The 26,486-nt window shown below is 36.3% G+C and overlaps 3 protein-coding genes across 5 annotated transcripts; 1 reads left to right on the plus strand and 2 right to left on the minus strand.

Moving 5' to 3' along the window:
- Positions 1 to 552: 552 nt before the first annotated feature.
- On the minus strand, positions 553 to 4,875 carry LOC147859465 (MA3 DOMAIN-CONTAINING TRANSLATION REGULATORY FACTOR 3-like). 3 transcript variants are annotated; one of them, XR_015530348.1, is made up of 4 exons: positions 4,500 to 4,790; positions 2,801 to 2,895; positions 772 to 2,702; positions 553 to 735 (listed from the first exon to the last, which is right to left on the minus strand). XR_015530348.1 is itself a non-coding variant. In XM_087325718.1 (4 exons), exons 2-4 carry the CDS (start codon positions 4,690 to 4,692, stop codon positions 867 to 869), a joined length of 2,124 nt encoding a protein of 707 aa, XP_087181844.1. In that variant the 5' UTR covers positions 4,693 to 4,734; positions 4,860 to 4,875; the 3' UTR covers positions 553 to 866. The 3 variants fall into 3 exon arrangements, 2 of the variants coding, with proteins under 2 accessions (XP_087181844.1, XP_087181843.1); XM_087325718.1 differs by adding an exon at positions 4,860 to 4,875 and having other exon boundaries at positions 553 to 2,702; positions 4,500 to 4,734; XM_087325717.1 differs by adding an exon at positions 4,799 to 4,830 and having other exon boundaries at positions 553 to 2,702; positions 4,500 to 4,734.
- Positions 4,876 to 9,224: 4,349 nt separating this feature from the next.
- On the plus strand, positions 9,225 to 11,207 carry LOC147859466 (co-chaperone protein p23-2-like). Its single transcript, XM_087325336.1, has 7 exons — positions 9,225 to 9,291; positions 9,614 to 9,800; positions 10,184 to 10,355; positions 10,475 to 10,512; positions 10,631 to 10,703; positions 10,807 to 10,833; positions 10,994 to 11,207. Exons 1-7 carry the CDS (start codon positions 9,287 to 9,289, stop codon positions 11,047 to 11,049), a joined length of 558 nt encoding a protein of 185 aa, XP_087181462.1. The 5' UTR covers positions 9,225 to 9,286; the 3' UTR covers positions 11,050 to 11,207.
- A 7,283-nt stretch (positions 11,208 to 18,490) lies between these two features.
- LOC147859467 (UDP-glucuronate 4-epimerase 1-like) lies at positions 18,491 to 23,210 on the minus strand. The gene is made up of 12 exons (XM_087325538.1): positions 22,958 to 23,210; positions 21,798 to 21,888; positions 21,041 to 21,213; positions 20,577 to 20,670; positions 20,412 to 20,498; positions 20,238 to 20,303; positions 20,088 to 20,147; positions 19,864 to 19,928; positions 19,590 to 19,668; positions 19,267 to 19,508; positions 19,067 to 19,141; positions 18,491 to 18,908 (listed from the first exon to the last, which is right to left on the minus strand). Exons 1-12 carry the CDS (start codon positions 23,131 to 23,133, stop codon positions 18,791 to 18,793), a joined length of 1,326 nt encoding a protein of 441 aa, XP_087181664.1. The 5' UTR covers positions 23,134 to 23,210; the 3' UTR covers positions 18,491 to 18,790.
- Between the last annotated feature and the right edge of the window lie 3,276 nt (positions 23,211 to 26,486).

Consider the following 26,486-nt stretch of genomic DNA (forward strand, 5'->3'; position numbering starts at 1 on the left):
GCAAAAACCAAAAGTTGTGTTTTGGTTTTGCAATAAATAATCTAATTCCATTTTTTATATCATGAAGACTTTTATACAGCCATTCTGTGATATAAATAAAGCCATTGGGCCACATTTAGAACGAGAATGTTACTCATACAGAATGCAGCATTTACTCTCATAACAGATTTTTGTCATGGTCCACGTTTTTTCAATGAAGTGTCTTAAACTTTTACTGTTGAAGATCCATTGATAATAATGCAGAGATTATGCTTCATGGCATTGCCTGGTTCATCAAGATTGGATTTTCAACTACTTAGCAAGAGCTGAGTCTTTAGACAGAATTGAAGAATGAATCAAAACTTTAGATGCTGGTCTAACTTTTCGAATGCAAGGGACTCTAGATTGACAATTGCAGATATTAGTACGAGAATAACCTGCCCAACTTAAACCACTAAAACTGTTCTGCAGTCAAAACTCTTGGATTGGTGTTTGAGAACTGAGTACATGAAATTCTTGGCCTAAGAGCTTGCATGACACAAGAAACATCATTTTGAAGGGGAGGGCATCATGTCTATGGCTGTACATGCACTACCGAATATGGCCTTAAATCATCACCTTGATTTGGGTATTGCCCCTGTACATTCATTCCTATTAATTCAAGGAAAGAGGATATCGAGTTCTATATTGCTTATTTAAATTGACCATTCAACAGGCATCACTAAAAAGTGTTCTGCGGTCAAAACTCTTCCTTAAGTTTGAGAACTGATTAAATGAAATTCTTGCTCTAAGTGCCATGCATGGCACAAGTAACATACATTTTGAAGGTGGACCATCATGTATACGGCTGTACATGCTCCACCATGTATGGCCTTAAATCATCGCCTTCATTTGGGCAGTGCGCCTGTAGATTCGTTCCAATTATTTGAAGCTATGTAAGATCTGGAGAGCCAACCTTCAAAATTTGACCTCTCAACATAAAGCAAAAACTTCTTTCTTGCATCAGGTATGTCCAATGCAAGATCATCTAAACTATCTCCAACTCTAGTGAAACCCTTCAACATCTGACTTGAGGTGATAAGACCTTCATTAGAGCACTCTTGCAGTAGGACAAGTAGCTTGTCATTCTGCTTCTCCATTGCCATCACAAGGGCTTTTTTCACAACCTCATGGTGGAAAAATGGCATATCAAGATCACGGATACACTGACAGGCCTCCAATACATCTCCACCAGCTTCATATTCTTCCAAGAGCTTCACAATTTTGTCTTTGGCATCCTCTACAGCCCAGCCTGATCCACCACCCCAACATCTCAATATCCTTTCACCAGCATGCCGAGCCACCAGAAGAGCTCTTGTAGTATTTACAATGTCAACACCAAGAGAGTTTGGCTTCATCTCTTCTTTAATCTCCTCCAAGTCTAGAGGAGCCAAAATATCATCGACCACAACTCGTGCTAAAAACAACGTGAGTATATTTGCTGCATCCGGTATGTCTAAGGCAGTATCATCAGCTGATTCGAGGAGTAATGAAAATGCTTTAGCAACATCCTCTGAAGTGATTAATTCTGCATACAAGGAAGATAGCAATACTGATGCCATCTCCTTCTCACGGTTTTTCCTGTCCATTGCCAAAGTCACCAATCTCTTCACGAAGATTGGGTTCAAATGGGGTGATGACAAATCTTCTAAGCTCCTAATCACCTCTTCAACATCATCTGAAAGAAAGTACTCTTGAATTATCGAAACTGCCTTTTGCTTAAAAAGACTAAGTTGATCTAATTCCATTATACTTGGCTCTTTCGAGCCATTCACTTCAAAAGCAGCTTGTTTCACTATAAATGATGCACTCAAAATGCCTTGATTTTTCGCTTCCAATACCAAGTATGGAAGCAGCTCTTTTGCATGCACAATATCCAAAGACAGATCATCAATAGCCTCGGCCAGCCGAGTAAAACCTTTTGACATCTGACTGGATGTTATCAAGCCTTCATTTGCAGCTTCTTTGAGAAGTGAGAAGATAGAACTTTCAGAGTTTCTCTTCTCCATGGCCAATACCAGTGCCTTTTTCACCACTTCATGATGAAAGAAAGGGACATTCAGCTCTCTAATGCATCGGCAAGCTTCTATTTTGTCTCCACTCTCGGTGAACTCATTAAGAAGGGCCAATATCTTGTTTTTCACAACTTCCACAGTTGTATGTGTACCTCCACCCCAACGACGCTCTACAATTTCAGCATGTAAAGGTGGTGATAAGTAACTCTTCTTGGCTTTATGAACAATATCATGACCTTTTGCCCCTTCTTGAAGAGCATGTGTTACTTTGTGAAGAAAAGAGGGTGGAAGGATGTCATCAACAATAGCCCTAGCAACAAACAAGGCCAATGTATCGAGTGCATTGGGTATGTCTATCACCAATTCATCAGCAGACTCAACAAGCTTCGAAAATCCTTTTATTACTTGTTCAGGCTGAATGACATCTACATAAAGAGCAGAAAGCAACACGGCAGCCATTTCCTTCTCTCGATCATGGCGATCAAGAGACATTGAGATGAGCTTCTTAACAAAGTAATGATGATACATAGAAGAACCAAGCTCTCGGAGGTCTGCTGCTGTTTCGGTGATGTTATCAGTGGAAAAATATTCTTCAATAACTTGACCCACTTTTCTTTTATATTCTTGGATTGATTGGGAAGCTGGAGTTGTAACTAACTTGTATGGCTCCTGCATATCCAATCAGTATTATAATCATCATAAAGACAAAAACAGAGAATAAAAAATATATAAGCTTCCAAGCATATTGAAGGAGGTCTTCGTGCTACCGTTTCACTGTCATAATTAGGGTCATTTTTATCAAAACAAACTTCGCCATCAATTTCCAACAAGGAACCCCAAGTGCCTCTGCCCCCAGCTCCCCCTGCAAGATCCAAAAGAATATCATGTTTTAAACCCAGAATATTATATTTAGGGTATGGGATTAATCCCATACACATTCACTAAATCTATAAATATCTTTGATCACATCTTGATCCCAGAATAGCATATCTTACATTGACGTAAGATAAAAGTTTGCTACGTTCTTCACATTTTGAAGCAATCTATGTACATGACTAGGATAAAATTTAACAACCAGAAAACAGAGGTTGGGTTAACCTTGTGTTCCAAGTGAATCTGTATGCTGAATTAGATAGGGGAATCAATCCCACATACACAACCTTGAACATGTCTTTGCCTTTATGTTACTATAAACCAAGTCCAAGATTTCCCTCCAATCACATGGTTGAGATCCAAACCTTGCCTCCCATATGAATCTGTGTGCTGAATTAGAGCGAGTAATCAATCTCATACACATACCCTTGGACATTTCTTTATGTGATAATATCATATACTACCATAAGGCAAGATCAAAGAACCCTTTGACATTTCTTTATGGGATAATATCATATGCTACCATAAGGCAAGATCAAAGATTACCATTCGCTTACATGGTCGGATCAATCCCTTACAGTTCTTCTAAACTCTTTCCTTTATCATATTTTAACATAGTGCAATATAAAATATTAAAATTGATACACATGGTAACATATGATTTGCATGCCAAATAAGTGTATAGATGAAGCCCATAAACATCCATAAACCATATGCGTGCTCATATCCTTATTCCAGAAAATCTATCAATGGTTAGCATGGTAACGCCATGTTTGTGTGATGAATTAGGGTGTGGATCGATCCCATACACATTCTTGTTCCATAAGTATCCTTAGCCACGTCTTCACATCATGAGATCATGTTTTGCACACTGCAATATTGTCATTACTCTGGATTCACATGATAGGCAATCTTTGTGCGGTGAATTAGGGTTCCTAACCCACACCTACACATCTTTATGTTGGAATATCATAATTTTCTGTAATGCGGGATAAAAGATTATTCTTGATTCGCATGGTTGGATCAATCCCATATACACTACTTAACCCATGCATACGTAAAAGACCATATTTAATCCTAGTGCAGCATCAAAGAGTACGATTAGTTCATATAGTTAAATCAATCTATATCCTTCATCATGTTTACCATAATGCAAGATCAAATATTACCATTGATTCACGTGGTTTGCTCAATCCCATGCACACAATTTAACCCACCGTAAGCATATGGTTGGATTAATCTTATGCAAGATCGCATATTTTCCATTAATTTATATGGTTGGATCAATCTATAGATTTCATCATTGTACCATAATGCAAGATCAACGATTTACCATTTATCCACAGTGTGAGGAAATATTTTGTGTGTATAGATAAAACACTACATCCATACAGCATACACTTGTTCTATATTCTCATGTCACAATAGTCTGCACCTGTTATGTCAAAATATTTACAAATATGAAATCAATTGAGTTAAAATATGCATGCATCTCACACACCATTTTTCAATCCCACTATCTCAAACCTTCACAAAAGAAATTGAAATTAACACATGAAAAGAAGAATAAAACAGAGTTGATGTTAATCTTACCTTTCTTAGGGAGACCTAGTTTTCCAGAATGATGAGGACCCCTATCATGAAGCTTAGAAGAAGCTTCTCCATTGACTGTAGCAGAAGAAGAAGAAGAAGAATGCTTTCCATGTTTACTGTGTGAATCAGAGGAAGCAGAGCGCATGAGTTCTCTCTGATCATCAGTAAGAAAAAGCTCCGGCTCAGCTTCCATGGCTTAAGCTTAATAATATAAGCTTAAGCCTAATCCTAGATACTGCAAAAGCAGAGGATAAAGAAAAGAAAGAAGGAAGAATAAGCTTAACCCTAATCCTAGATACTGGCAAAAGCAGAGGATAAAGAAATGAAAGAAGGAAGGGAATGGAAGGAATTCAGAAAAACCTAACACATGATCAGCTTCAGAAACCCTAAGCTGGGAAGTCGTATACAAACTATATACGTATGTATGTATGTATATAGTTGGTTGAAGGTAAGCAAACAGAGGGGCGGCATGGCCGTGGTTTTCTGCTCTGTTCCTGTGTCTTCTTCTTCTTCTTCTTCTTTGCCCTGCTTTTTCTATCTACATACATACATACATACATACATATATGATGAGGAATCAAGATGAAGGCCCAGGGGAATGGCTATGGCTATGGCTATGACTATGGCTATAATCCGATGCCCATGGCGATGATGATGTGGCGATGGTGGTGATGATGTGGCGATGGTGATGATGATATGGCAACGGTGATGATGATGTGGCGATGGGGATGGTGATCGTGATAGATCGTCATCATCATGCTTGATGGATATGATGGTTTTGGTTTCACACCTCTGCTCCTTGGCAATACATTCCCCGTCCTTTGCACATACATATTGTCCCGACCCGTTCCACACCACGATTCACTAGGCCACAAACACCTGCGGTGCCCCACCCACACCCTGTTCTTGCCTCGCCCCTGCTTTCGACTGCACCAAACATGCATACATGTATGGACATGTTGTGCAACGCGTGTGGGCGATAGCTTTCTGTTTGAGTCTGTTTGTGGCTAATCAACAATCTCCTTGGAAAATAAAAGTCTGTGGTCATCGAAAGTGGAATTGATGGCTTTTGCCTTATCATTTTCAGGTGAGCAACTACCTAGATTATGTCATACTATCCTTCTTAGTTGGTACCAATCGATAACCATAACACTTTCGCTAAGCACTTGGGATTTGAATCGTAGAAGGATTCAAAATTTCTTTTACTTTACACTTGGGTGATGGTCTAAATCATTTATCTATCCCTAACATATGTTGGCCCTATACAAAATGTGGCACAATGAAAAATGACATATGTTGCATGTTGGATACATATATATGCTTGAGGTCTATTGCCTTTTTCTCACTATGTTCCCAACATTGAGGATGAGAACCTACCATTATGAGCTCTAAATATGAGGCAAAGCATATATAGTTCGCAATGGTGGGGGGCATGTTGACCCCTTGGTCTCTATTATACTTACCTAGTTCTTTTGAGCCTACTCATAAAACTGAACATTGTAAAGAAATACATGGAATCATCAATTCACTCCCTATATGATAAATGCCCCCCCACTGACTGTTGCACAATGCACTAACTAGGTATGTTCTCCCTCACTCACATAAAGCTCATATTCTTTGGAAGGGTTGGGGAACATGGGAAAATATGGTCTCCTTCCCATGCAATACAATGTCAATCACTTCTTTTGCATAGCATCTATGTTGGAAAAAGTTGCTTGATGTAAAAACCAAAATGTTTTTGATTACATTGTGTTTTTTTAGCCTTACATTGCATGCTTCTCATATGTGTTTATTATTGTGCATTTGCTCACAACTTTTTTTGTAACAAATTGCCCTTGAGATAAATACAAGGTGTATAGTATTTGCAACTGTATACATATTTGCAACTTGGTATACGATGAGAAGTTGGGTATAGGGTCATGTTACACTTGAACGTATACGGCTTTATTTTGTTGTATAGAGCGTGACTTCCATTAACGATTACAAATAATAGGAAAAGTTTATGAAATGCGATTAGAATAAAATATCGTGAGATAGGTAGAGAAAAATCTTATCCAGATGTTTCAAGTACTTTAATATTTGAAAAGCATCTTACAACCCACTAGCTAGAATTGTTTGAAATTTGCATGATTGCCGATATGTCGTCAATGTGATATCACAACATGGATTGTAATTACACTAGCTTATTATTAGCATTGACTCACAAGAGGCAGCCTCTTGTTTTTGAATAGTTATTGTAAAGCCTATGTTCGAGGATAAAAAAATAGTCGTGGCGATATTATTATTGAAAAGGAGTATGATACTTTTACTAAGAATAGCTCAGCTATTCTTGTTAAATAATTTTTTTTGCATTGATACTAGTAGTACATAATACATATCATACAATATTTTCCAGATATTTATATTTCTTTGTTGTCATAGACTTTTCCATCTTAAGAAAACTTATATAACCAACCATTGCTTAGCTACATTACTTCTCATGTGCCATAGCCCCTATCTATATATGCCATATATGTATACTTAATTCATTATTATATTTACAAACAATCGAAGTTGTTCATCACATTGCCATTTGCACTGAATGTCTTGTTGTGCTTAAAAGTCGTCCTATCTTAAATATAGTTTGTTAAAAAACCTTCCTCTTAGCTACTCACTAACGCCCACGATAACAAATGATATCAAATTCCAAGCTCATCGTATATCCCATGTGATGTGTAATAATTGACGATGCAAAAAGATGCCCATGTGGGTAATCTAGGATCCCACTAAAATATGACCACCCTAGCAAGGCCCTATTGAAGTTGTCACCACATCTCATTGTTATTTACATGTAATGATCCTCTATTCAATGCCATTGTTACTAGAGAGAGATGTTTGTGCCTATGCTTGTGCATTTTGATTCACTTTTTTCCATTTCATTATGCATTATAACCTCAATTTAACATTGTCCCTCACTATCTACAAGTTTTGTGAGCCCAGGATTTAGATAATGACTCTTAAAAGTCAACAATCCAATGAGTACTTTTGAGCATTGTATGATGGCTTTGAATACCAGTTTTTCTAGCACAAATTTTCCTTATTGATGAACAACTATTACATCCATAAAAAGAGATACAATAGTTTAGTTCTCAAAACTATGTCTTTGAGTTGCAAAGGCAAGAGGTAAAGGTGGTTTTTGAGCAAATGCATGGAAAATGCATGGAACTCATCATATACACGCATCTCTCCCCAAGTTCAAGACTCACTATGGGTGCAACCTTGTCTCATAAACTATATTTTTTGTCTCTCATAAACTATAAATCTTCCTCCCTCCACCACTCAACTGAATGTTTCAAAATGATATGCTAGGAAATTTTTTCCTCGTCATTCCTCCATTATTTCATATTTATACTATTTTGATGCTCAATTGCAAGCATGGTTTCCATTTTAAGACTTTGCGACCACCCCATTAGTAGGAGTGTCATTGTCACACCGAGGTTGAGCTCATGTATACCTTTATCTCTTTGTGTATTATGGAAAAACAAAAAGATTCTTGACAGATAGTAACTATATAATATTCACGGGAAAATGAACATGCAAACAATAAAAAGGTAATTCCAAACCAACAGGCTACCTCCTTTATTAGTTGGTTCCGAACGAACAAACATTCTATATACATGCCATGTTCTTACAATGTCATTGAAAATGTTTAAAGGAAACATCGTGTCTTCATTTGGTTGTCCATTTATGTGGGCCACTAGATTCATTTTATTCATACGTTTAGATTGTTAGGGAAAGAATAACACCCGGATATTCATAGATTGGGTGGTGCTATATTTTATATAGCTTAAATCTAGATCTTTCTCTAAAAGTTGTACTAAAATTATAATTTCTAATAAGTATGTGTGCCCGCTATTTCTGATTTGCCAAAGCAGCGATACAATAAGAGAAACATTCCACAAAACTCTCACATGTAACTCGAGAGATGTGGATGTTTTAAGTCGAACATCCATACAAAGCAAGAAAATGCAACCTCCCAAACAATAGACAAGAGGGAATGTACATGCGTAAGGCCCCTAGTATAAACAAGAATGGATGAGAGGGCAGTCTTTGGGTGCTCTCCACATACTCGTGAAACTTGTCGGGATGGATGAGAAAGGCGATCTTCATAAGAGAGATCTAGGGTATACAGAAAAGCATATCGACATGTTTGCAATGTACAAAAAGCTCTTGCATGGTATGACAACTTCTCTAGGCTTCTTGGGTAGCGAAATTGGCGCCATAGTCTTAAGACATAGATATATGGATAGATCTATTACCATATGCTTAGAGGGTGCAATATATGGCAGGTGCTAGCGATGCTATTTAAACTCTTTAGCTTAGTTGATCGTGAAACAAAGGCACATTTCTCTCAAAGATGATCTAGACAATCGACCAACTAGCGATCATTGGCAATGAGGCCACATATTCTTCTATCCCAAGACAAGACAAGACTGGTAGAGTTCAAGCCCTTTCAGGGGCTCACATGCCGAAATGATATGCGGGCAGGTCTCAGGCCAGCTTGTCTAGTTTGAGTTCCGTACGTTCGAAATCTTATTTTGTTTTTTGCTTTTTTCACCGACACTTAAAAAAAGCTGGTATGTAAAGCAACAAGGCAGGCGTTTGCGTCCGGTGTCGTGACTCGTTAATAGTTATCGAGCCACAATTTCGAAGAGTAACTACATACATATGTACATAAATTATAATATACTCTTCTCTTTAAAACCCCCAAAATCACCAAGGTGGCCTACAAAACAAACAACCCAATCATGAGGTATGCTCTAAAACCCTAACCCTAACCCTAACCCTAACCCTAACCCTAACCCTAACCCTAACCCTAGTAAAAGGCCCCTCCTTTGCATTAGGAAGACGCAGAGTAGCTCTCTCATGCATAGTTTCTTTACTCTTCTTCACCTTCTTCCAAAGCTTCACGCATATAAACGAAACTTCTGGTAAAATCAGGAAAAGGATAAATTCGTAGCTTTCCCTGCATTATAAAGCTCCTACAGGAATTTTTTTTTTCTGTTTTTCTCTGTGGGTTCTTTTGTGTACTTCCACTTTATATTTTTGTGAATATGTATCTATATTTTCTGTAGTCGCCATCCAGAGTTGAAATGGGCTCAGAGATCAGACAAATTATACCTTACAGTTGAGCTTCCTGATGCGAAGAATCCGCAAGTAAAGATTGATCCCAAGGGGAAATTTGAATTCTCGGCTACAGTCGGTCCTGAAAATGTCTTATATGAACTTGATCTTCATCTCTATGACAAAGTGAATGCTGAGGTATTTTTCTTCAACTTCTTCGATAAAATCTCCATTAAAATTATGTAATTTCATTCTCAATGAAAATCAATTAAGCAAATCCCATCGAGAAGTTTCAATTGTATTTTCAAATAGATATTTTTTTTTATGGAGATTTTGGTTCTATGTTTAAGGACATTTTCTATGATACTCCACAAAGTTCTTCCTCAATAAAATTTTCAATTGCATAATGTTGAGATTTAGGATTGTGTAAATGATGACATGATAGCATTTGGTCTTCTTTGAACTTCGATGTTTGATCGAGTTTTCTTAAAGATATGCATTGAAATCTCTAATGTCTGATGATAGAATTCTCTTATGTTTATTCTTGTGTGTCTGATGATAACATTAAGTTGTTGATTTAGGAAAGCAAGGTCAGTGTTGGCCTGCGGAATGTCTCTTGTGTCATTGTAAAGAAAGAAAATGGATGGTGGAAGAGATTACTCCATGGAGCAGGAAAAACACCACCTTATTTGAAAGCAGATTGGGACAAATGGATTGATGAAGATGAAGAAAATGAAATCCCAAGCAATAATGGTATATGATTTATTTTTTCAAGCATCTGAATTATCTATCCATTTGATATGATCATTGTCTCCTTACATATATAATAGTACATGATCCGACATATATAATACATGATCTATTTCTTGCAGCCGATAATTTCGATATGGGTTCGATGAATGATTTCTCGGTATGTCGTTCATGTATATAAGATCTCATAATGCTTCTTTGCAAAATATATTATCAAAATGCTGGTAAAATATGTATAGTCATTGGACTGGATTGAGGTGTTTTGATTTGTTTGGTAGGATTTTAATATTGGAGGTGATGGTGATGGGTTGGATAGTGATGATGATGATGATGATGATGATGATGATGAAGGTATGCGATGACGAAGGCTCTTGGAATGCTGTAAAAATGATCATATCGGTTTCGTTTTTTTGGTGTAATTCTAAATGTTTTCGATGATGTTGGTCCACAGAAGTTGACACAAGTTCGGAGGACAAGAAGGGTACTTAATTTTGTTTCTTACATGTGTAGCTAACATGGTCTATATATTTAAAGGGGAAAAAATCGGGTTAGAAAAGGGCGCATGATTTGTTTCTTTATATTGTAATGGTTACGACGAAAATCTTGGTCTAACTTACCCATTGCTCTTTTTATTGTTGTAGATGAGAATCTTAGTTCAAAGCATAATGTAGAGGCAGAGTCTAGTGGCCAAAGTTAAGGCCTCATAGGGATGCACGTTTTCATAGGTGTCAAGTGACAGTGGAAAGCTAATGTGGACGCTTCGAGATATTCTTGTATGATTTTGACATGTTTCCATCTTCCCCCAAACACGTACTCTCGAATGGTAATCGATCTAATTACACTTTCTTACATTTCCTTATGTATCGTTTACTCAATTGTCAACATCACATTGATTGCTTTGTAAGCGGGTATTCAAAAACCCACATGCTATTGTGAAGTGATGGTTTGTGTTCATGAAAAATCTTAATGTCTATACTCTGACAAAGCAATCAAATTTATTATTATATTAGGCCATTTCACATATTACATCTCCTTGATATGCTCATTTGGAATTGTAGAATCGATATTCATATGTTACAGTAGCCAGTTTGGTGGTGGGCCCAATATTTCGTGGATTCTTTGTGCTCATAACTACATTTCTATTAGAAAATTGGTCGACCCTTTACATATTTTGATAAAAGTGGACATTCATCTAGGTTTATCATTGTTGAATATACGAACAATCTCTCAAGTTTGCTATCTAATTCTTTTCATGTTCACTTTTATATGATTGACTTGCAAATCCTTCCATGATTATGGCTAGTTACTTCATCTTGTTCAAGATCCCATCATTGTATTTTTGGTAACCAATGAGGTTAGAAGGTATGATAGACTTGAGGTTTGAACCTAGAGCACAGTGAAAACAAGAGAAAGGTCACTCTTTCTTGTAACATGACATTATCACAATATCACATATCTTAAATGCAACTCTTTCTTAAGAAGGGTGATAATATCTTCCCCCCCCCACACACACAAAAAAAAACTCCTTCCATTAGTTATAAAATTTTACAGATGAGAGTGTTATATACAAATCCTTGTGGGGACGCGATAGTTCCATCATATGTGGATGCCCACTGACTCAAGAAAAGGAGAGGACGACCATTATTGGATGAAGACTAGTTGTTGTCTTTCAACTCCGTCAGGTTCGCATATGAGGCCATCATATTGACTATTTAGAGTGGCTACAACTTCACTCTATATCTTTTGTATAAACATTACTTGATGCACGATTTGGTTGGAGAAGACTTGTCTACACCGTAGTTTCTAATGAATCCAAAAAGTTATTGGGTTGACCAATTCCAACACAACTTGAGCTTTGGCATTAATAGGAATTGCACGGATATTGTTAATGGTGGAAATAGAAATCTGTTGTGCTTTTATCACCAAAGTCAAACCCTCCTCTTGATGTTCGTACCTGTCAATTGGGGATAACCAACATACATTTCCTCACTCGATTGTGCCTTGAACCTAACATAATTGCAATAGGCGGCCAACCCCTCGCCATATTCGATGGGTCTCTAGGCAGTCCCACAAAGCATGTTAGATTGATTCTGTTGCATTTAGGCACGTTGCACAAGTAGGACTAAGTAGGAGAGCTAAGGTTCCCACGTTGCCACACTATTAATAGCAATTGGAACGTGGTAATTCACCTAGCATGTTGTTTCTAGATTTTCTGCCAAAACTTGCTGATAATTGTATGAGGAACATGATATGTGTGCCATATCTTTGTAGCAACTAGCTCTCAGGCGATTTGAGTGGTTATAATGTGGCGACTCAATCTAGTCGTGAATTGGAAGAAAGGGATGACTTTGCTTCCTTGACCCACATAAGGATCACATCACGTCCATTGAAAAGGGTCCCAACTAACTTTACATAGCCGTGTGTTTTTATGAGTACATATGTGCCATTCTAGGTGTACTTTGATTGGATTGGGATCTACAATCCATTTATGACCAGTATATGTGAGTATTCGAATTGTCATATTCAATGTTGGTGTCTCACTGTCTCGCAATTCATGGCCTTCGATCCTGTTCAGTGTTTCCCTACCGCTTGGGATCAAAGAGCCTTCCTCGTTGTAGCCTATCCACTTCTCCATTGTCGTCCTTTGATTAGCAACTTCCCTAAGCAATAGATCGTTGATCATTTCAGATCTCATAGACTTCCATTTGTCATTGATTCGATGGAGTTTGTTGGCTTGATCTTGTAAACTGGCAATGACATAAACCATCTCCAACATTCTATACTCTTTCTTGGACCTTCTGCAATGCATCCCCATGACAACCCCTTACTTGATCCAAATTGTTGACCAAATTCATCTCTAATACATGGGTTCCATAGGATGTGACTGAGCTAGGCAAGTTTGGAGTTTGATTGATCACACTTGAGCCATCGTCTTATGTCACACCACACCTTCCACATGGATGCATTGAATCTATTCTGCAATTGGTGCGGAAAAATTGGTTTGAGATCCATGTTTAGAATCCATCCCGTCTAGGGGGCTCAATTGGTCCCTTTTGTGGCTTAAAGTAAGCGAAGCGTAACCGTAATAACATTTTCCATAGTCATCCCCTGGTTGGAGTCCTTGCACCACTAATTTAGCGAGTAGGGCTTTGGATTGTGAGAGGGGATCAATCAGACCCAACCCTCCTCTCGATTTAGGTGATGTGAGTATAGGCCATGCCACCTTGGCCCGAGCTGCATGATATTCCGTACTAGACCAAATGTAGTTGTGTATTAGTCATTGAATTTGATGCATACTTTCCTTGGAGATTGTCGAACATGATAGGTTGTACCATGCCGTTGTGAGTAATACTTGGTTTGTCACTATGATGTGACCTGCTAGCGAGAGTTTTTTTGAGCTCCAATGTATCAACTTTTGTCGAATGGAGTGAATAACTGGTGCAAGGGTGATAATATCATGCTCCTATGTTTTTGGACAAGGGGAAAATATAAGTCCCTAGAATGGAGTAGCGACAAATGAATTATTTGATTGGGTGATCCAAGTGTGAGCATATACGTGTAAGTGTTAATGCTCACTCTCTTGACTTGGGCCTAATGTGATCTACCCTCTCTAGAATTCTCTAGGCATCATTCTCAATTCAACATCGTGGCTCATTTGTGGGGTAGGGGTTCATTGGCTAACTCTGAATGCCACGGGATTAGGTTGTTTGGTTGCTAACATTCGGTCACATCATGCAAGTTTACCAATATTGGTGGTCCACTTGAGTGTAGTTATAATCCAATTTTCTATGGATTGTATGTTCTTTCCATTTGTTGGTGATGTGTTCACAAGGTGTGTCACAAAGTTTGCTTGATTCATGACCATGGAGTGGGGCATATCCACATTCTATCTCTTCAATCATTCTCTTAGAAGAGAGTGTTAAATTATGTTTGTTGTATTCGCTAGAGAGCACCAATCTTGGATTGGTACCTTGTAGGTGGTGTGCCTCCCAAGTCTTCTACTTTGGTTGTGTTCATGTATATTCACTCATACACCTAATCACCAACTTTGGTATAAGTTTTCTTGAGTCGAAGGTGATGAGTTGGAAAAATTTGTGCACATTTTCAAACCTTTATATTTAAAAGGGGATTCAAGATGTGAATAGCTTGGAATGCACTCATTATAACATATGTCCAGCATGGACAAGGCCACAAAACACTCGATTCATTTGAACAAATGCAAAGCATGGGCATTTCTCTGATTTAGATAATGGTATGGCATCATTGTAATTTCTTTGCCTATAAAGATTGGCGAGGGTTTTTTTTCATATTTATCTTACCTAGAAAGACTAGCTAGAGTCATTCGGCATGGCTTTACAATATTCGACGTAATATTAGACTATTTTGTACATGGCCTCTAGCCACTTCCATTTTAATACCAATGGAGGATATTTTTTCAGGAAAAAAAAGAAAAAGAAAAAAAGGGGGGGATTTACTTCCCAAACTTTGATATCAAGTTTAGTGAGAAGTTTATTTCCCACACTTCTACATGTTGGATCTCTCTCCAAAAGTAAGGAAATCAAGGGGTTTTAAGTGTTGGTCAAGTCTCCATGGAGAGATTGATGTACAAGCCAATCATTTGAACATATAAAAACCTTCGCTTCCAACTTGCTTGAGAATGCAATCTTTCAATTATCAAAACGTGTCTAAAATAAAAGGATACATGCATACATACATGATGCCATCACAACATCCAAAAGATAAGCTAAGAGTTATTCTTTTCTATATAAATCTCTTCTAAAGAAACTTGTTCATGTGGTTTTCCTCATTGTTTGGTGTATAAGGTCTTGGGCTCAAATCTCTCTTTCCTATGTTACCTGATTACCCAAATTCATTTAGAACCTCATCCATTTAGTCAAATGCATGAGAGTTAGGACCTAGCAAAGTGGAATGTCCAATGCGGCTAAGGAACAAAATGTACCATTCCTTACTCATTCATAAATGGTGGGGTTATGTGATGTGAGCACCCAACCGAATATTGCCTTCGTAGTGGGGATGGTTAGCATATTTATGACAAATCTAGGTAAGAAGCACTATGAAAGGCATTATGTAATACTCTAGGATGGTTGGGCCATCAAAGAGGATGTTATGACATTAGTCAAGTACGCAATGGGCCATATAAATGTCTTTTTTGTAATATGATGAGCACCTAGGACAAAGGTCATAGTCCACCTCATAAAGTAAAGGATTTAGTAGAGATTTGAATAAACATAATATGTTGACATGTTAAAGGGAAGAATAAAGTGAAATGGAGTATGGCCGGACAAAGTGGGTGATGGAAACATGATCCTACTCAATCACCCACCTCTATAAAAGCAAGTGCAATGTGGGCGATCATAATCGAGAGAGTATTTATAATAGTATACTTGGAGCTTGTAATCTAATTAGGAGAGGAAAGAGGCATTACACCATATTATAATAAGTTAAATTCCAAAAGCTCAAATTCTCTTGATCCTCTAGAGCTTGTGGATTTGATTGTATTTATTGGACTCATGGAGGATGTTATATGTGATGAGAGCTGAAAAGGGTTACCTCTAGTTGTGGCATTGAGGAGAGGACAACAAAATTTAGATGAACCCCGTTTTTTCATATACAATAATTTAAAACAATGCTATACGTAGATACGTCATATTCCCAATTAATGAACTTATTTGGGTTATCATGTTGCAACTTTAGGTATCATTAACACGGAAAATGTTAAATTGGGGTATGAGAAATCGATGTTTGTTTGATGGTCTTCATGGAATACCACAATGATGCATAGGTTGAAAGGAAAATTGATTTGGCACTTCTCGTAGCTAAACTCTTCAAACACCTTGTCCTTAGAAGAGTTACATTTATGTCACATACTACATAGGCTAAGGCACTTTGAGGGTTTACTTGGCTAGAAGATCCTCATTATTGTGGTAAGGACACCATGGGTTTTTTACATTATTTTAAAAAGAAATGACATATGGTGTAGCAAATATACATGGAAATGAGGATTTGAATCCACAACCATGTGTTGTTAACCCAAATAACTTACTACCAAAGTAGGCCCATTATGCAAAAACAACAAAAAAGAAAAGAGAGCATCCCTATAAAACATAATGTTTACATTAGTCCGCCAAACAATTGTTTTCAATATATTAGTTATCAATGATCATTTAAGGCAAGAAAGGAAGAACATATCTAGATACGATGGTACCCTTTCGGTATTGTTTTAAACGATATTATTTTTACGGGAATATTGTTTTACTCGGAACATAAACATGTTTACTAATGAACACATGGCACTTATTTAATAAGAAACATTTTAACCAATACTTTTGATTCATTATTGAACATTGAGTAAAATGTCGGATTGTGTCAACATATGAAAATTAACCTATACAAAAAAGGTTCTAGTGGTTTTATTTTTGTACTTTACCAAGTGAAGTGATATCACTTGGAAATTTCTAGAAACTTTGCTCACTTTGAATGCAAGTGAGGTGCCAACATTGAGATTAGTGTGATGTCTTATGGTGTTCCTATTGTTGTCGTATTCCACCTACCTTCCTTAGCTTTTAGTTGGCATCACAAGGGTACACACCAATAATTTATGAGGGTAATAATATTGTCGGTGTCAATCATGTGATGTGAAATGTAGTATATATATATACCATTTCATAACTGGGCGATAATTTAACACAAAGAAGCAACATATGGATGAATTTGAGTGTTAACATTTGAGCTTGATTGGTTTTGGACGAATTGAATTTAAAAATAAGATCTTAATTTAGTGTAGGTCATATGTCACGTGTCACAAGCATTTGATACAACCATATTCTATCATTGGTGATCTTTTAAAAGGTAGGTTCACATTTTGATTATTATTTTTCAGTATTGTTGTCAATGTTTTATTGTGTTTTGGAGTTTTGTCATTTTGCAAGTTAGTGGTATCAACCTTTCATTTCCAATTAAAATGGATCTGCGTTAGGATCGTGTCATCTGCATATCCATTGTGATAGATGGTGTTGTCTGCTTATCGATTGATCTCAATTGCTATATATCACTATGACCTCCTTACATAATCATGTATCTTGAGATACCTTTCTTCTATGTGTTTCTCTATCCTTCTCAAAGTCTCATACATACGATAGTTGTATAAGGACAACTTTTGTTACTTTTAGGTATGTTCCACGTTGCTCTCCATATTGACATTGTTGTACTTTGAAGGAGAAAAGGTATACTCCATTGTAGATGATTGTAGATGTCCCTTTTGTGTAACAAGAAATTCAGAAATTTTGTTTTAAATGTAAACACTTTTTTGTAATTAAAAAGAAATCATTTGTCATCAAGGCATCAATGGTTTAGGGTTTTTTTGGGAACATTTTCTACAAATACTTGTCTAGGATTGATATGTCCACATATTAAGATATAACTAGAAATGACTTCTAGCAACTAGAAAGAATTTTATTAAATGCGATGGACCACAAGGTCATCAATTGGCATACAGAGGAAACATAAATTTCCATGGTTCTATGGGCACATGAATGGTTATGGAATGAAATAATAAATCTTTTTATATTTCGTATGTATACATCATAGCATATTGTAGTTAATGACTTCTTTGAGTAGCATTCTAGTTTGTGGGAATTTCTACCTAGCTTATGGCTTTACCTTCTTGTGTATAGTGTGGTTTGTGTTGGGGTCAATTCTCGAACCGTCATCTTTCTATGTCAAACTTCTATATGATCCCTTTATGCTTTTCATTGTGCACCTATCTATTTGACATATAGATTTAATGTGCTTTGAGGTTCTTTTGCAATGAAGTTTTGTAAAGAAACTATAGGCCTTTATTCATCATCTTACCAACAATATTATTATCACAATATGTTTCTTATGCACTTGAATGAAGATAAGATTCGATACATTTTCATTTTTTTGGATATGTCATTATGTTTCTCTTGCATTGAAGAAACAAATACGACTAACATAAAAGAAGGTTAAAGGGGGTAAATTATCATTTCAAATCCTTACCTTAGATTCTTTAAGTGATATGCATTTGCAAAGGTTCTTAAAGTGTGTCATCATAGGTTGATGCAAATATGCCATAGTATATCACAAAGACATTAATATGAAGGATGAACATTGAAATTGATTTATTACCTTGTCAATTTCTTGTCTTAGACATCTCACTTTTTTACAATCGCCAATTGAGGCCATGCACGCTTTGATGAATATTAGATTTACAACTAGAACCTATTGTTTTCAAATGGGACATATATACACCACTTACTTTGAGGATGGCAGCACACTACTACATCAACATTAAACCTTGTTATTTGTTGATTTTGAGTATGCTTGTTTGCTAATATTAGCACAATTTAGGGCATTGTTCAAGCCTTTTAAAAACATTAGATATATATATAGTTTACTTAGTATGGCTTATAACCCTTGAGCATGTCACTATGCCCTCCATCCTCCTTGTAATAAGACTTATACCATTTCACGAACGTGTGCAAGCCAACACTCAAATCGGTAGTTGGATTATACCTATAAAAGAATATCATAAGCATGGTATATTATTAGTCTTTTGAATATTGAAAAAACCCATTTGAGCTATGCACATTGATAAATCCATAAATATGGCATTAGTAAATACATCTCAACCACAGATTTATGGTTAAACGAAATAAAAGTTAAACAAATACCCTAGATCAACTTTGGCCCTCGTAACATTTGCATGTGTGAACATAACATCCCCCGTGCTAGGCATTGGAATGATTCTACACAAGGAACACGGACATTAGAATGCAATATGTGATGTTAAATTCTATATTCTAATAGTTTATGTGTAGTAAATTGAAAGCAAAAAGTTAATCATTGATGCAAAAACAGGAATGATTCATACTTTCGAATGGCTTTCTTCTTTAGGTGCTTCTCGAGGATGGTAACAAAGTCACCAACCTTTACAGGTTGGGTGTTCCCCAGATTGTAGATGCGAAATTGGGCCTTCTTATGCTTCTTACCTCCGCTTCCTGTGCTAGGCAATGATGTGTCTAGAGATGCAACACATCCTTTCACAATGTCATCAATAAAAGTGAAATCTCTGGCTAACTCCTCCCCATGTGGTCCTTGAAATATTGTGATCGGCTTCATAAATGCATATACATTATTATTAGGGTTCACCATCGAGATGAAATCTAATAAATAAGTTTGTGTTGTTACATTTACCTTGTTCTCGACAATGTTTCTAGTGAAAGAAAAGTATGCCATATCTGGCCTCCCCCATGGCCCATAAACAGTAAAGAATCTGTAATTATAAAAAAAATGTCATGATATGTCAAAACCGACAAAAATCTCCAAACACACTTAAATCCAAATAATTAAGATATTATTGAAAATTTCACGATAATGTGGGACATCGAAAGTCTGTAATAAAGATATATAAAGTCAATGATTTCACATTGAAGCAAATGCTTTTCCTCAACAAAATAAAGTACTTTACCTTAATGCAGTAATTGACAACCCATAAATGTGATTGTATGTGTGAGCCAAGACCTCGTCAGCTTTCTACAGTCAGAAATATGAACTAACCCTTAAATTTGATTGGAAAAATAGTGCTCAATGATCATATACAAAATTTGGGATGAATGTCGACTTCTTTTATGATTTTTCTTTAGTGATTGAGTGATGTATAAAGGTTATTCTTTGTAAAAGGTAAGTGACTACCTTTGTCGCTGCATACAAGCTTGCTGGATGATCTGTCCTGTCATCTTCTGAGAATGGAACCTAGTATCGAATTGTAAACCAAGATAAGTTACCAAACGATTTACACTCGAACTTGTACATTGAAAAAATATATTTCCGCGACAAACTAACCTTGGAATTTAGTCCATATACACTACTAGAAGATGCGTATACAATTGCGGGTTGAGGGTTTGTGTTCTGCATTACAACATTGCATATTGCAACTCTTACAAAAGGTACAATTTATGTACTCCCTTGTATAATACCAACTCTACCACAATGACGTAAAACTTCACAAAAAGTTACCTTGCATTGCTCTAATAAAGTGACAAAACCACCAACATTGCTATGGACATATGCAAGGGGATTCTTCACCGCATATCGAACTCCAGCCTATTTTAATATGAGTTTCAATTATGTACTCTACACATGTGCGAAAAATGCCATATAAATTATGAAATGAGAACTTACTTGTGCAGCCAAATGGAGAACATGTGTGAAATGCACTAACTCGAATAGTCTCGCAAGCAGAAGTTGGTCATTTAAATCTCCCTCAACAATAAAACTACAAAAGTGGGGAAATTTCGCCTTTAAGTAATGGGTCATTAAATTTGAGTTCTTTTATAGCATCACATTTTTCTAGGGTTGTTGGGACAAGTACACAAACACGATAATGCATGCCTTGGTTTTTATACTCATTGTCATAACATTTAATAAGTCAAGATATAGTAGGATTCATAAGTTAGAGCTATGGGTGTCCTATGTTGCTTCTAAGATTCAATGTGGAAGCCTCTTAAAAATTATCTAGGTGTGTTATCATTGCTTCTATTCATCGACATATTCATGTGTAATGGTTGGTGTGAGATGCATGTTTGTGCGCATACTTCTAGCAATCCTCCTTTTACAAATTCTCAAGCCTTGTGTGGTGGACTTACATTCCGTTTACTTCAAGGTTGGAGGCTCGGGCCCGCTTAAGGGCAACAGGATAGTAGTCATTAAAGTTGTCCAGTCCAACAACTCCATCGCCTCGTTTCTTCAGGGCGAGGCTCACATGTGAACCCACAAATCCGGCTGCCCCCGTCACTAATACCACCATTTGCCCCCCTTCCTGCACACCATGCAATTTCATTTGTTTAACAATTTGACCTTCCATGATTTGTCCGCAGGATCTAGATGAGTGGGGCCATATGAATGTGCTTGCCAATGCTATACTGCCCCCCCTTGAGACGAACCACACGAAATAGTGTGGGATGCAAATTTATGTCTTTTGGGTCTGGATAAGTTGGCCAAATAATACCAATGCCATTGTCAATGTTTGTGCCCCCTTGAGACAAACCATAGGAAATAGTGTGGGGTGCAAATTTATGCCTTTTGGGTCCTTATAAGTTGGCCAAATACCAATACCAATCCCAATCCCAATGTTTGTGCCCCATGACAAGAAAGAAGCCTAAGATTTGATTAAAGCCCCTATAAGGTGAGCCAAAAAAGAGGAAACCCTAACTATATCTAGAGACATATGTACATATATCATGTTTAGAAATGATAAGAGATACATAAATGAAAGAGGAAAACAACAGCCACTTCAATTTAGTTGCAAGTTTGCTCTTACTTAATTGCTTAATTACTTTAAATAAATTGTTTAGATATAATTGTTGGCTTGGTAATGGAAAGATCTTAATGGAATGAAATGACCTGTTTTTGGGCTGATTTGAGGAGGGTTTTCTCCCAGGCAGGATCAGAGTAAGGGGAAGAGGGGCTCCATAGCGACATGTATTTCCAACCTCTGCCCATAAGAAGCCATTCAAATCTCCATTAAACTTAACTTCAATTCAGATTAATTTAACGGAAATTTGGAGTAATAAACCTAATTTACTTTGATGGAGTTTTGATTTAGTTGAGTAGAGTTGGATTTAAGAATTGAAATTTAAACATTCTCCATTAGATTTTTAATTTAGATAATTTCACTGTTGAATTAGATTATCCATCTATATTTGTACTCAAAGTAAGATCCAAATAATCCAATTCCAATAAACTAGAGAAAATCTTGGTAAAATTAAAATTGAATGCTAATAATAGCTCATATATTTTATATTGGGCGAATTTGAGCAATGACTAAGAACTCATATACATAGATTGCATAGGGCAGATTTAATCAATGGTTTATAGACTCATCTATAAATGCAATGCATCGGGCGACTTTGATCATATGGATATTATTATGATGGCTAATATATAAAATATTGGGAAGAGTTGATCAATCCTTAATAACTCATGTTATGATTAATTAATTAATTAATTAATTAACCCCAATGAGATCGATCCAATATCGGATAAACCTCTAATTATGTAGAGGTGAATAAGATAATCCCATAATCAAGGATTGAATGAATTGATTATGTGAGGATTAGTTTAATTTTGTAGAATCTCTACATTAAGTATATGAATGTATGCAATTAAAAATGCATTAAGAGATAATTTGCATGAGTGCATTGCTGCATATGCATCACTCATATATGTAATGGAAATGCGAATTAGGGATCAAAACCACGACGAAAGCACAATCGAACACAAACCATATAGTGACCATTCACACATTGAATGACAAGTTTAATCATGAGTTTGGTTTGGGGGTCTTCCAATGGCTTTCAAATAAGTGTAAAGAAATCCAACATAATTTCAAAATGATGTGTGCCCATATGTATGTATGTATGTATGTACCATTCATGATCAAGAGTATGTATGTATGTATGTATGTATGTACCATTCATGATCAAGAGTATGTATGTATGTATGTATGTACCATTCATGATTGAGAGTATGTATGTATGTATGTATGTATGTATGTACCATACATGATCAAGAGGAAGATGAAGAAGCAAAGGGATTTGAGGCATCCGAGTTGTCGGGAGGCGGAGCGGGAGAAGAGGTGGCCGGGGCTGGGGCCGGTACACGCAGATCGGCCCTTGTACTCCGAGTCATTGAGTAGTTTCACAAGTTGTGGAGGGATAGCCTTGGAGGAGGTAGCCATTAGCAACTCAGCTAATTAGTATTAGCAAAATGAAATGCACTATACCCACACAATATGTATGTATGTATGTATTGTATGGATTAGAGTGTTTTTGTGTAGAGGGATGGGATTTTCATGTAGGATTTGGTGGGTGAAGAAGACGAAGAATGGGATCAAAAGCCGGTATGTGACACGATTAGTTTTGTCGGAACTTGTGTCGGACATCAGCAATTGCATAGAAGCCAATTATGCACCCCATTATTATATTAGCTTAGTTAGGATTCCTCTTCTAAATTATGCTACTAAAACTCCCTAAGTCCGCTCTTCCATCCTCCCACTATGTCTTCACTACCTTCTTCTTCTTCTTCTTCTTCTTCTTCACTACCTTCTTCACACTACTTATTCATTATTTCTAGCACCCTTTTCCACACAACACATACACACCACCCCTCCTACCAAGGAACCATATATATATACATATACATATACATATATGATATATATACATATACATATACATATATGATATATATATATATATATATATATATATATATATATATATATATATATATGTATGTATGTATGTATGTATGTATGTATGTATGTTTGTCTATTCCCTTTGAGAAGAAAGCCTCTCCTTTGAAATTTTGGTTGTAAAGCCTATACATATTTGAGTATGGGCTTGCTTTTTAGCTTTTCTTTTTTCTAATCTTTGTGCTTCTTCTTCTTCTTCTTTTATTCTTCTTCTCGGGTTACCTTACGGAAAAATGCTTACTTTTCTTCGTCAAAAACACGTTGGTGGTGTTAATTCATGCAAGACATTCGCGCCGCGACACGTTGTGCTACACGCACGTAATGTCTTGTTTGTTTAAATAAAATTCCCCAAACTCACATCTTTCCATTACCTACATCCAATACACATATTCTAACCTCAAGGTCGACAACTATGAGAAGGTTCAAACATTCTCCATTTAGAGCCTCGGATTTTTGACTAATTAGAGACCTAACATTATGGTCTTAACCTACAGTCTACACACGAAGCTCTGCATACCTAGGTAGTTTGTGTGATGCGTGACTGCATGGAAATATGTTTACATTATATTTTCCACTTAGATTCCAACACTCCGATTAGATCTTGACATTTTTGAGGTTCTACAAGTTAACTAGAGCCTCAAAAGGACACAACGGAGGAAAATACGGACTTGCCCAAACTTCCAACTTTATGTTACCTTTTTCCACGCATGTGTTTTTCTAGTCCTAGCCCTTTTTTGGCTTGTCCATATCATACATTTGACCTAGGCTAATTAACCAAGTTAACTTCCTAAGTTCCTGGCGCCTCAACCTTCCCGAACTTATTCTAGAGATTTCATGCGCAAACATAGCACAAGACAATTGTTGTGATACCTATCCCCAATACACCTTTGAACATTCAAAACTTGTGCGTTTGTTTGGGAAAATTTATGTCATTGGAAGGCTCATTAAACTTTCCCGGTTAGCTTTTTCGTGAAACGTTGACCAGTAATGATTCTTGAGATTCGTTTTATTCTATTGTGTTGTCCCCATTCCACATTATTTATTGGTCATCGAAAAGTAGCCTTGGTTATTACCATTTGTTTCCCTCGAAAATATGTTTCATTCTCTACGTGTACACAATGTTTTCTAACCTCCGAATTCTAAACACAGATAAACTTTTCTGGAACAAAATCCTAGTTCTCCTTTTCAACCCATCCTTACCATTAGTGATTCCTATTTGAACCCTATAATGTTCAACAAGTTGTCGAGGCTTTTATTGAATCTTCTTTAAACCACAAAACACTTTACTTTCCTCCATTCATATGTTATCCCCAATTGTCTATCAATTTATAAAATAATAAATAGTTTCTTCATAAAATGTCCAAATAGACCCACCTACTTAATGTTCTCTATTATTTTCTCCACCACCTTTAAAAAACAACTTAAAAAGTATTGATGGATGCCTTTACTAATTATGCAAATTGCAATAGAGAGAGCACCATACACTTCTTTCTTCTTCATTTCCTTTTATGAAGACTTTGATCATGAAGTGTCGGTGGAAGATCTAATCTGAATGTAAATGTTCTTTTAAAAACAAAGAAGAGAATTACCAGACATATCTTAAAAGTTTTGAAAGATACCCTTTTGAAAATTTTAGTTCTTCAAATTTCAATACTACAACTAATAATAAATATAATAATAATATGTCTACAACTCATACATGGGTCATTTTCCTACTAAAGAATTCTAAAATTATTGAATGGATCTATCTATTCACAAGATACAACGTTTTCCAACTTGAGACAACTATCTAGCAAGCATAAAAAGAATGGTGCTATGAATATATATAAGTTCTTTGCAAGTAGAAATCATAAATATGAATGATGAATGAACTTCTTGTCCCAACATTATGTTTAACTTATTTCAATGTTATGCTTCACATATTAAGAATTCAATATGGTTTTCCATCATCTTCAAATCAAAACTTGTGCTTGACGTACGTAGTGCATATTTTAAAAGAACAGTATTAGAAGACTATGTTTCAATGATGTGCTTGTGAAGTCGCCTATAAATTTATTTTCATATCAAACAATTAGCACTCCAATTCATTACAAAAAAGTGATGCATTAGGTTCGAGAGTGGTTAGTTTAGTGCATTCAATCAACAAGTTGGAATGTACTAATTTGAAATGGTATATATTAACATGTACATAGAAGTTATTGTCATTGTCTATTTAGTGTCATGAAATGTATCGTTATAAACTTTTACACTTATGGGATTGGTTTTAAAGAACACCATTTGGCCCACACATTAGATGTTGATGGCTATGCATTCTTTCAGATAAACATATGTTGCAAGTATCTCATTGAATTGAAAACATGCATTGTGCATATTGCAGAGTTAAAATTTAAGTCCTAACATATTAAGCGCATATATTGGTGTGGCTGACTGATTTCAGTTTTTAAAAGAGACCATCTGGCGTCAACACAAGGTCCATAGGTTTGCTATATGGAACCCTAATAGGCTTCCATATATTGACATTTCCCATGAGAAAATTGAAGTTAAAGCCAACTAGGAAAAAGCAGCCAGCAAGAAAGTCGAAGTGTTTTTTGTAAAAATATTCCCCTCTCTCAAAGTGAGGGAAAGGAGATGATCAACCAAACTATAAACAAATTGCAATTGATTTGTATATTCTTCTTGCAATAAACAATAGATGATAAAAGTTGAAAATATAGGGTATACCCTATTGGGTCTAGCCTTGCATATAAACATCCCCTAAATAAAGAGACCCAATGTGAACACCGTGCAAAGCCCATTTTTGGAACCAATGAAACTCTAGATTGTAAACCTATTTAAAT

The sequence above is a fragment of the Azolla caroliniana genome, unplaced genomic scaffold (assembly GCF_043228905.1).
Source record: "Azolla caroliniana isolate FFs.n. ecotype wild unplaced genomic scaffold, voAzoCaro1.0.p SCAF_10, whole genome shotgun sequence".
Taxonomy (NCBI): Eukaryota; Viridiplantae; Streptophyta; class Polypodiopsida; order Salviniales; family Salviniaceae; genus Azolla; species Azolla caroliniana.

Coding starts and splice junctions, on each gene's coding strand:
- LOC147859465 (XM_087325718.1), bottom strand. CDS start 4,692: ATGGAAGCTGAGCCGGAGCTTTTTCTTACTGATGATCAGAGAGAACTC. Junction 2,896..4,499: donor ACTAGGTCTCCCTAAGAAAG/GTAAGATTAACA, acceptor TGGATCTTGCAG/GGGGAGCTGGGGGCAGAGGC. Junction 2,703..2,800: donor CTAATTATGACAGTGAAACG/GTAGCACGAAGA, acceptor TTGGATATGCAG/GAGCCATACAAGTTAGTTAC.
- LOC147859466 (XM_087325336.1), top strand. Junction 10,356..10,474: donor TGAAATCCCAAGCAATAATG/GTATATGATTTA, acceptor TATTTCTTGCAG/CCGATAATTTCGATATGGGT. Junction 10,834..10,993: donor AAGTTCGGAGGACAAGAAGG/GTACTTAATTTT, acceptor TTATTGTTGTAG/ATGAGAATCTTAGTTCAAAG.
- LOC147859467 (XM_087325538.1), bottom strand. CDS start 23,133: ATGGCTACCTCCTCCAAGGCTATCCCTCCACAACTTGTGAAACTACTC. Junction 20,671..21,040: donor AACCTTGAAGTAAACGGAAT/GTAAGTCCACCA, acceptor CCACTTTTGTAG/TTTTATTGTTGAGGGAGATT. Junction 20,499..20,576: donor TTCTCCATTTGGCTGCACAA/GTAAGTTCTCAT, acceptor ATATTAAAATAG/GCTGGAGTTCGATATGCGGT.